Source organism: Chrysemys picta, chromosome 2 (genome assembly GCF_011386835.1).
Source record: "Chrysemys picta bellii isolate R12L10 chromosome 2, ASM1138683v2, whole genome shotgun sequence".
NCBI classification, from domain to species: Eukaryota; Metazoa; Chordata; order Testudines; family Emydidae; genus Chrysemys; species Chrysemys picta.
Genome location: NC_088792.1, coordinates 70,060,739 through 70,072,018, shown reverse-complemented (window position 1 = coordinate 70,072,018; position 11,280 = coordinate 70,060,739). Strand labels below are relative to the sequence as shown.

General features: G+C 35.7%; 1 protein-coding gene across 36 annotated transcripts in view; it reads left to right on the top strand.

Moving 5' to 3' along the window:
• The window catches only part of SATB1 (SATB homeobox 1), a 104,894-nt gene that overhangs the window by 19,246 nt on the left and 74,368 nt on the right, over positions 1–11,280 (top strand). For 11 of the 36 annotated variants that reach the window (XM_065583442.1, XM_065583440.1, XM_005297046.5 and 8 more), the window contains exons 1-5: positions 22–1,264; positions 4,028–4,263; positions 8,105–8,281; positions 8,953–9,079; positions 9,821–9,944. In XM_065583442.1, the coding sequence (XP_065439514.1) occupies positions 4,053–4,263; positions 8,105–8,281; positions 8,953–9,079; positions 9,821–9,944 (639 nt within the window). In that variant the 5' untranslated portion in view covers positions 22–1,264; positions 4,028–4,052. Of the gene's footprint in view, positions 1–21; positions 1,265–4,027; positions 4,264–5,303; positions 5,415–7,059; positions 7,236–7,786; positions 7,860–8,104; positions 8,282–8,952; positions 9,080–9,820; positions 9,945–11,280 lie in introns of those variants that run through there. The other 25 variants (XM_065583434.1, XM_065583441.1, XM_065583443.1 and 22 more) reach the window with 9 other exon arrangements.

Sequence of the window (11,280 nt, the reverse complement as noted above, 5' to 3'; positions counted from 1 at the left end):
AATGGGGACAGAAGCACAGAGAGGGTGGGGGGAGAGCAAAGCGAAGCAGCTCCGTCCGGGGAGACAGACACACACACACACACACACACACACAAACATATCCATGTAACATCCAGCCACAGCCACCAAACCGGCCTAAATAAATAGCCAGCCAGCCAGGGGGAAACAAGCATCAAAGCCAGGATTTTTTTTTATTATTATTCTTTGCAACCTTTTGTTTTTCCAATTTTTCCTTTGCCATCTGCAGTAACTCTCCGTGGAGTTGTCTGGGGTTGTTTTTGTTTTTTATCACTCTTTTGTTCATTTTTTTAAATTTTGAAATAATCATACACACCTCTTGGTGTGGAGTGAAATCTCTCTACTTTGGTGGTGGTGGTGTCTTGTGTGTGCGTTTCCTTCCTCCTCCTTCTCCTCTCTCTCTCTCTCTCTCTCTCTCTCACAGCCCCGGGTAAATGAGAAGAGACAGGTCCTCTCTCTCTATTTTGTTGTGTGTTTTCTTTTAACGGACCGGGAAGGCGAAATTAAAAGTGGCATTTTGGTGCCTTTTCCTGCTGTTTTCTTTACACTCACCCCACCCCCCTCCCCACCCCTACTACAGATTCATGCAGAAAGTTTGGGGGCTGTTAGTGGTTTTGGGGGAGAGGAGCAGATTGATTTTTTTGTGTGCGCGCTGTTCTTCTGTATGCTTGTTGGAGAATAATAGTGTAAGTGACAGCCTAGAAGTAGACTTTCTGCTCTTCACCCTGGATAGAAAAGCTTCCTCTCCCCCTTCCCGCCCCCCACTTGCTCTTGTCCGCATTGGTGTTATTTTTGAAAGAATAGCTAGACTCAAGTCACCCCCTCCATTTAAATCTACTACTTTCATTTTTTAAATTTATTTTTAGCATTACACTTATCTGTTCAATTTTGAGCTTCACTTCCTTCTTCCCTTTCCAAACCTTGAAAACTGCTTTCCTAAAAGATATTTAATATTTTTGCCCATTGCCGTTTTGCTCATGGCTACTGTGTTTCTCGCCATTTATTTTTGCCCCTCCCCCGCATAGAGGAAAATAACAACAACAACAAAAAGGAAAATAATAGAATTTCAGGGGAAGTAGCCTTCAGGGCTGGTGGCTTTTTGGGGGGGAGGCGGGTGTATAGTGTGTATTTTTTTTTTAAAGGACCTAGCCAACATCAGTCTTGAACTTCTTCCTCTTCAAGAGCTCTGGCTGCAAAGGAAACCTCCTTTGTTTTTGTTATTTATATGCTGTCAAGTTTTGAAGTGGTGAGTTTCGGGTCGGTTTTGCTAATTTCACTCAGAAAACTGCAGTGTTTCTGTTTCTAGATAGTACTTTGCTTCTTTGTCTCTTTAAAAGGTCACAGTGAAAGCTTGGCCTGGATTGTGACAGCCATATGGAATGGATAAGAGCAGAGCCTGTTTTAAATGTGATTATGGGGTTTTATTGGGGAGAGAAAAAGGAGGGCAGATGAAAAGGGGAGGGGGCTAATTCATGAGGAGTTAAAGAAATAAAATGTTACTGATTCCCCTTATTTCAGGACTAGGGACTATTACAATGAATTCATTCAGAAATTAGTTGATGTGTGTCCATGTGTGTGATCTTTTTGAAACTGTATGTTGAAATTGTGACCTTATATAATGTCTAGGATGGAAACTTGTAGCTAGTGTAAAGGAGGTCTAAATATGAAACCTGAATAAACTCTCTGCCTGCCATCTGTAGAGATAATAGTTACTCCATAGTGCCGTCATTCTGGGCAGGCCATGCTGATTGTTGCTCATCACTATTCCAAACTGAGGTTTCGGTGAACTTTAGCCTTGGGCATGGAGTTGAAATGAGTAAATTAGGTGTTTTATGTGCATGTAATTTTGCTTTGTAATGTAAAGCTTTTTACAAGATGACTAAGTGGTTAAAGGATGCCTATGGGTGGGTATTCTGAGGCCAAATTAGAATGACCTATTTGGTGTTTTGGTAGCAGTCAATACACTAACTAAATTATGATCTGTCATTTTTATTCATTGTATATGATGTATTATTCTATTCATGATGGCTGGATACTCTTTGTAGCAAGAAACTTGGAGTTGTAGTGTACTTTTTAAGTTGCCAGAAGTGACAAGGATTTTCTTGTGTAAAGCTTTTTTTTTTTTTTAAGTGAATCCTCTTATTCTCAAGAAAGACTAGTTTCAGAATACTGCTTTATTATAAAGCTGCTATTGTAAGGAAACATTGGTAGATGTCAATGATTTGAGTCTGCAGTTTTTGGTTAGACTGCAGTTAATGTAATGATAGAGTAATCTTGATTTTTTTTTAAAGGTGGTTGAAATAGGCACATTTATTGTTTAATGAGACTCATAACCAAAACCAGATGGGACCATGATCAATGGTAAACCTTCGGTTCTCAGCATGTCACTCTACAGCTTAAGGATAAATAACCATTATTTTCTAAACTTTACAGTAATTCAGTCAGCATTCTTAAGGTTGCTAGTAAACATCCAGATTAACACAGATTCTTTTCTTGGCTATGTAGGACAAAGCAGCCTGTGTTCAAACAGGATAGAATTGTTTACAGAATTATCATTGGAATATATGGTGTCTCCCAAGAAATCCAGACCTAAATAGCTTTGCAATGAAAAATGTACAAAATGCGTTGAATTACTAGGCAACTGAAAGAAAGTAGCAATTATCAGATTCATGCAAGTCTTTCTAAATATGACTCCCCTAGTATTAGTGTTTGTACTCAGTAATGTAAATACTAGTTCATAAAATGAATGTCTAGTCACCTGTTCTTTGTGATTATATTATATACATAATGTAATTGACAGTGTGACTATACCTTTCTCAGTCAGAAAAAGGTAGAAGACCCTTAATATAACTAGGATAGTAATCCAGAATAAAATTACTACCAGATAAGTATCTATTTTCAGTAACTGATTGTTTTATAGTTGATTAAAATAGGTTTCGGGGCGTGTGTGTGTATCTATATAACTAAAGTCACAAACTTACTCTGTGTTTTAGTCTAGGGATTTTAATGATCCAGTCATTTAGCTGGAATGTTTGTTTTTAAAAAACAAGTTTTTAGAAAGGAAATGCAACATGCTAAAATACCCATTTTCTTAATTTGATATTGTTGAAATTACTTCCATTTTTTGACTTCAGGTACCTGTATCAACACACAATTTTACACTAGCAGGGGTGTCTCTGTGTTGGAGGGTTTCTGAAGTTCCACAGGAATTGTAGTTTTTCAACATGAGACCCTTGTGATATTTGAGAGATGTTTCCACCTTCTTTCAGTTTATTTTGGCTTTTAAAAGATCCCATATTTGACCTAACATTTAAAACTTGATTACATCTTAAAATATTCATCTACATATTTGAAGTTTTCAAAAGTTGATAATTCGTAATGTAAAACAGCTTGGAAGAATGCAAAAACAAACACAACCCCATCTGATCAAAAATTACAAGGCAACTGAGGTTGTTCATATTTCTAGGAAAAAGATGTAAATGCACAATATTTCATGTTGCTAATAAATCTGTTGCATGGTTACCTAAAGTTTCAATCTTCTCTTCATTGTTGTACTTGCATTTATTTACTAGCAGAGAGAAAGCACTTTTATAGTGTTGATTTTTATTTTTTATTTATTTATTTATTTATTTAAATAAAAGCATTCATGATTTACAACAAACACTTGTGAGACTTGTAGCAATGGATAGATTGGAGTATGTAATTTAGTAATCCCCTTCACCTATTTAATTCTCATTCTTAAGAATTCAATATAGAATATGACTACCTAGGCTGCACATAGTTGTTTTAGTGTTCTGTAGATGGCATTAAATATTTTTTTTACCAAATCATTCAATCTTTGGAGAATGGGAACATTTTCTGAGGATAAATGTATTATCTTATTTTAAAATATTCATTTACTTCTTAATTGCGAGCTTACAATACATATGTATCTCTGTACATGTGTTAACTGTCTACATACACATACGCACACGTGTACAACATATATATATTTTTTAAATCATGGCAGGTGATCTTTAGAGGCGGGACTGAGTATGGATCATTTGAACGAGGCAACTCAGGGGAAAGAACATTCAGAAATGTCTAACAATGTAAGCGATCCGAAGGGTCCACCAGCCAAAATTGCGCGCTTGGAACAGAATGGGAGCCCATTAGGAAGAGGAAGACTTGGAAGTACAGGAACTAAAATGCAAGGAGTGCCTTTAAAACACTCTGGACACCTGATGAAAACAAATATTAGAAAAGGTAACACTTTTAATCTGCATTGGAGAAATATTAATTATATTAATAGATGCATTGCCATTTAGGTGGGGAAACATACTTTTCACAGACTTCATTTATATTTCAGTACTGAATCACCATTCTAAAAATATTTTATTCCCAGTTCTGATATAAATCACATTTGGGAAATATAAGCTTCATGTTTGGGTGGAGCATCTTGCTTTCCAGGGTGGAGTCTTATTTTTGTTAAGGTAAAGACTGTCTTAAGTTTAGTTGTCCTCATTAGACCAGATTCTTCCACTGAAAGACAGTTAATGTAACAAACTCACTCTCTGGTGAGTTTATTTTGGTAAGCAGCACTGAAATATATAAAAGATACACCAAATCCTAAAAACCTAATTCTTGCCTTTGCTCTTAGTGATAGTCCATGCTTGGAAAAGTCAACAGTATTTCATTAACAGTTGCAAGTTGTTTAAAGAAGAGAGTTTAAATCTTTAGGTAACACACTGGAAAAGTCATTTATGATGTCAATCTTTACAGTTTATTTTCTTAAGTACAATTCATTATTGAACAATGAACATCTTGGGCATCATATTTTTCAGTGTTTGGTTTGCTGTAATTAGACATTCTCACAAGGAAAAGGCACATTTAGAATCATTGATTGGTGTGTGTGTGGCTTTTGTTTGTATTAAAATATTTCAGAATTCACCATAATATATTAATCTTGTATATCAAAATATGTCTTTTTGACTGTATACTATAGACTTGCTAATTTAAATCAAAACATGCTGTATGTGTTTTGGCATTTGTTTTAAAATGACTTCTACTTTTTCTCAGTATAATAGCTATATGTTTATAATTCAGATTTTTCTTGCATTTGCTAAGCAAAGTGTAAAATGCAGCCAAGACCATTAAACACGTAAAGTTAGAAGGCAGTGGGATTTCATTGTGTCTGATGCATAACATTTATCATACAATCATTTATTTTTTCCTTGGTTTGGCGAAAACAAAGAATATATTGATCCTGAAATGAACAGACACAGCAGTCCGTATTGTTAGATCTTTATCTATTAAAAATGGAAAAACAGCACTTCAGCAAATTCTTTGGCCTCTGCTCATGATTACCCTATTTATTGATTGTTTGCCAAGAATGTATGCATCTTAAGAAAGCCAGGGTAAGAGCATTAAAAATATAATTTATTATGGCTTTTCAAACAGAGTGCATTAATATTGTACTGTGAAGCACTGGGGCTATATAAAAAGGACTTTCTGACGCCTGCAAACATATAAGTTCCATAAATTCCTAAATAGGAGATTTCAGCTGTCTCTGGTATTATGTGATATTTGCACAGCAAACTTTAATGCCAGGACAGTTTTAGACAAGGATTCTACAGACTTCACTGCTCCTTATGGCAGACGTGCTGTTTACACAGGCTCATAAACCTTCAGCAAAAGCTCTAACACTGCCTTCAGGTTTAAATCATGTTGTATTTTTAGCACCGAGCACTGACCAGTGCTCTCCCCTTTAATACTAGAAGGTTATGAAGTTGCTGCACTTGAATTTCTTGCCAAATACTAGCAAGAGTGATCAGCCAGCTAAGATTGTGCTCTTCTGCATAATGTTTTTCACATTAGCAGAAGGACACAAGTGACAGTTGCTAGACGGTTTAGCAGCTTGATTTGTAGTCAGATGGTACCTGTGTCACTCTACCAGGATACACCTTTGATATCTACAACTTGCATCAAAATCTGGTCAAGGGGTCCTACTGTTTTGTTTCAAGTAGTACGTTTTTAGGAGTGCTGTAACTTATGGGACATTTGTACATAAAATGAAATATCTGTGTGCGTGTGTTGTAATAGTTTAATTTTTGTAGCCTACTGGAGGCAGGGGAAGAGGAGAAATTAAGAAACCGAATGCAGTATTTCACTCCCTGCCTTTGTAATTTTTGAAAGAGTTATATATTTCACATGAAAATAAAGCTTGATGTAGATTTTTGCCTTCAGATATTTAACAGTGAAACTTTCTGTCAAGTCAAACTTGAACTGTGAGAGCTGGGAAAAACCCACTCCCAAGTGAAGTTTGTGTGGGGTGTTTGTTTTTGGAAATCTAACCATAGCTCAATTAAATCCAGTGAAGAAATTGCCAGTTTACATATGCTGTTTTTGCTCTGGTCTTCCTGTCTTGTCTTATTCTGTGATTTTTAAAAACAAGAACAGAATCCCTTCCCCAACTCTGTGTCCTCTCCCCCAACTACATAAATATTGGCAAGCATTTAGTCTTGTCTTTCATGCTGAGCCTATTGGGCAAACCAGACTGAGTTTGTGAGCTTTTCCAAATGAGCCTGAAGGGATTTGTTTCCCAGAGACTGACTCTCTGGTGTACAGCTTATTGCAGATGGGGTGTGTGTGTGTGTGTGTGTGTGTGTGTATATATATAATATAAAATATGCTTAAAAGGTACCTCTTTATTATAATCTCTTGTTACAGGCAGGAGTACAAATGAACAAAGGGGTTTTAAAGCATATATCAGCAATACATTTATTTTTTTCAACTATAGTATCTTTTCTGCACCTTGCAGGTTAGAAAGCCAGCTGACATGGGCCAGCCGTGGATGTTTAATTGCAGTGTAGACATACCCTATAAGTCTAGAGGGCAGTGCTCACAGAGGCATTAACATTGCAGGACTAATTGGAGATCCTGGGTGCCCTGTTAAAGTAACCCTGGTCATCATTTATACTAAAAATGATACCCCTCTGGCAATCTGCCATAAGCCAGTTCTTGTGCATCTGCTTTTTAACCCTTTTGCTTCCTGTCATTAAGGAGCCTGATTCTGCACGTCTCAAGCCAATGGGAGTTTTGCTATTGACTTCACTAAGAACAGGATTGGGGCTGCAGTTCCAAGGTCTTTTTGTAGTACCCTGCTATTTTGTATAAAATAAATACAGTTTTAAAGAAATCCACAATTCTGACTTCCAGAAGAATGCTTCTTCCCAGCAGTAAGTGTTGCTGGGCTCTCTGTTAATCTTCTGGTCATGGTCTAGTAGATTGCACTGAATTAAGCAAAAGGTGTGGGGAAACATTTTGTCTTCAAATACAAAAATCTATATATGTAACAAAACCAAGAAATTGACTTGGGCATACAAGTAATATCTACAGTAAGACTAGAAATATATGGTGTGAAGTAGCAAAATACATATGCCAAAAATGTGTCAATGGCAGGTAAATTTAAAACTGGATTAAAATTATTACTGTTTCTTAAAGATACAAGTCTTGGAATTGCAGTTTAGTAGTGATCTGGTTACATCCAGACAATGAATGCAGCATCAGTTAGCAGTAAGTTTTGCTTTGTTTCCTTGTACAGTTTGTTAGTATGGAGATTTAACAAAAGACAAAGGTGAAATTTTTAAATCAAAGGTAAATAAATATTTTGGGCACAATTAGGAAAGTTTTAACGTTAATGAACAAAATTATGTAGATGCCATTAAAATGGCTTACTCTGAAGACATCTGCAGTATGTATTTAGGTTCTCACGCTGCATGCTACTCACAACAAATCAGACAGGACAGAGACAACCAACTTATTTCTCTCCTGTCAGCCTTATTATTTATTTCTGCAGGCAGGTAATTCTCTCTTCTGTAGCAGATGTAGTAGTAGTAGGGATATATTTGCATTCATACCTTTTAGGGAAATATTTATTTTAAATAACTCTTTTTGGGGGGGGAGGGAGTGATGTTTTTCACAAACAGGATACCCCTAGATATTCATCTGCAAGTTTATAGGGCTTTTAGCCATGTAATGCTGTAGATTTCTTCCTTATTCCTACAATAACACCAGTTAATACTATATATTTTACTTTTTTTAATAGGAACTATGCTTCCAGTTTTTTGTGTAGTGGAACATTATGAAAATTCCATTGAGTATGACTGTAAGGAGGAGCATGCAGAATTTGTGTTGGTAAGGAAGGACATGCTATTCAACCAACTGATTGAAATGGCATTGCTATCACTTGGATATTCTCATAGCTCTGCTGCCCAAGCAAAAGGTAAATATGATTGCTAAACTGTACTATTTATTTTATGGGGGGAAATGTAGAATTTTTTTCTGGACTGCAGTGCAATTATTATGTTTTACTCCTTGTAGATTTTTCTTTTACATTTTTGCTTAATGTATTTTTATTTAGTTAACATATGCTTTGCTCGTGGAATGTTGAGGTAGATTATAATTTAAAAAAAATGACTTCAACTGAATCATTAGTATGCTTATTGACCTTAATAATCTGCTCCACTGAGGATCCACAAGGAAGTGTAAAGCATATTTGAGCAGATGGACTGTTGAGAGTCAACTTGCGTTTATGACTAAATATCTAGCTCTGTTTCTTTTATTCTGTTACTGATGGGTTTTGTGGATTGTGAAGTATTTTTTCAGTACTGAGATCTTGCATTATAAAATCCCATATAATGTGTATGAATGATTGTCTTATTGAACTCTCAGAAACTTAAGAAAAAGTATATTCGGATGGTATTTTTGATCCTTTACTGTAATGCATTTATATAATTTCATAGCATGGACAGCTAACTTGCAGTTTTTTTGTGCTTGTCTTCAAATAAATGAGCATGGAATCAAGGACAGTGGCACTGCTTAAAATCACAGGTATTTTTCAAAGCCTTGTAAGATACATTTATTAAATAATATAATTTTCTCTGTCTGGCACAGGGCTAATCCAGGTTGGGAAGTGGAATCCAGTTCCACTCTCCTATGTGACAGATGCCCCTGATGCTACAGTAGCAGACATGCTGCAAGATGTGTATCATGTGGTCACACTGAAAATCCAGTTACACAGGTGAGTCACACATACCAGTCCTAGGACATGGACTGCTATTTGTCCACTGTTTAAGATTAGTAATATAGCCTGTATTTGTTTCCCACTGTGCTGTGTGCTTAAAGTTCAGAAGCTTATCTACATTCCTTTTTGGTTATTATAATTTTAAGTTACAACATGCTGTTGCAGAAAACTTTCATGCGTATAGCTCTGATACATAGATTTTTCTCTGTATATCTCATTAAAAATATATTGCATTTTAGTCAATTAAATGATGCATTACAAGAAGGCATTTTACATAAAGTTTACTTAAGAGAAAAATATTTTTGCATATCGTGAACAGTACCATCTGTGTGCATTTTGTAAAAGAATGACTTGCTCACACTTATTGTTGCTGTCTAGGTTCTTAAATTTCACAGTAACAAAAAAAAGAAAAAAATGGTTGGTTAATATATTAATGCTTTTCATGATCAGTGGTGAGAAAGCATTACACCTTAAATTGTTTTACCAAGCGCATCAGAGCAGGAAGGTAGAAGTAACATGAAAAAATAGTCGCCACATGCAGCTGATGTATAATTCATGCATCAATACAGCAGATGTGTTGTATAAAGTAATTAACTAATCGGAACAATCAGGAGACCGAGAGCAATCTCCAGATGCATCTGCTTGATGCGCAAAATGAAATCTGTCTGTCTTAAAGGAATGTTCTGCAGCAGGATGCAATCTTGTAATAATCCCTTTTCTAATCTATGTCTCAAATAGTTGCCCTAAACTAGAAGACTTGCCTCCTGAACAGTGGTCTCACACAACAGTAAGAAATGCTCTCAAGGACTTACTGAAGGATATGAACCAGAGTTCATTGGCCAAGGAATGTCCCCTTTCACAGGTACTTATCATAACATGTAATAAATATTGAAGCACTATAGGCAACACTGATGTGAGATTAGAGATTTCTATAGACTGTAGCAAGTAGTATCTGAAGTGAATCTGCCAAAAATACACTTACATTTGACCAATTTGTAATCTTTTTAAATATGCTTGATTCATTTCAGATATAGTCTTTCAGTATTTTCCCTTGGGGAAAATGTGAAAGGCTGTTTACACTGCACTAGGTGCACTAGAATTGTCTCATACCAAACTGGATTTTTCCTGGCTTTTGTCTTCAGTCTTTGAACTGTTTTGATGTAACTACTTTTTTCAAGCATGTGTTGAAGTTATTAAAAGGCTCTTTACTTACTGCTGTCAAAAATACTACTGAATTTGAATGCTTGTTGCATAACTTACACTAGTTTTAAATGCTAATTCATAAAACTAGACAGTCTATTTACCGTACTGTATGAGTGTAGGGGAAAAAAAGAATAAAGCTCCTTAGATGATGTGTTGTCATTATAAACAACCAAAAGAAAATCAGTCATTTATTAGAACTAATCAAAATACATCTAACAAGGATGAAATCTTATATTACCCATTGCTAAACACTGAACTGCTGCTTACCTTGAGGCTGCTTTACATTGTTCTTTTGTCATTGATTTAAATTGTCTTGAAGGAGAATTTATTTTTCTTTACTGTATCGTGCCCAGTGACGTTGAGGTGGGAACAACAGATGTATTGCTCCCTTTAAATTTTTCAAATGTATTTTGTTGTGCTGCAGTTGAGACTTCAGACAGAAATTCTATTTATAAATCAGTGATACTGGGCATGGTGGGGGGAAAGGAAGTCAGATTATTTTTTTTAAAGTATTTACTTCCCTTCCTCCGAATACTGGAGTCTTTCAGAAGCAGGGCCCTTAGTTCATTTAGACAAGAGATGTATATCTAGTCGATATATAATATTAGCGAAGACTGTTTTCCCATCACTATTTTTCCTATGGTTAGATTGTCTTCAATGATGTGGCTCTGATATAGGAATTTTTGGAGTGGAAATAATCAAAATTATCTTCACTGGTTGCAAACCATTCTAGTAATATGTTTGCAAAGCTATCTTGTACATACCTACTGTACAAACATGCGAGCTCTTGCACTGCTGGCTCATGGAGACTGCAGATAATTTAGGATTCGCTCCACTTTGGTTCACCAGCTTTATTTTTTTTTATTTGATATTGGTAGAAAGCAAGTAAATTGTCTGGAGACAAAATATTTAATTTACATTTTGGCATATTGTCTTGTTGCAACTTGTCCACATATGTGCGTATGATGCAACAATATAATGTAAAGTAAAGCAGA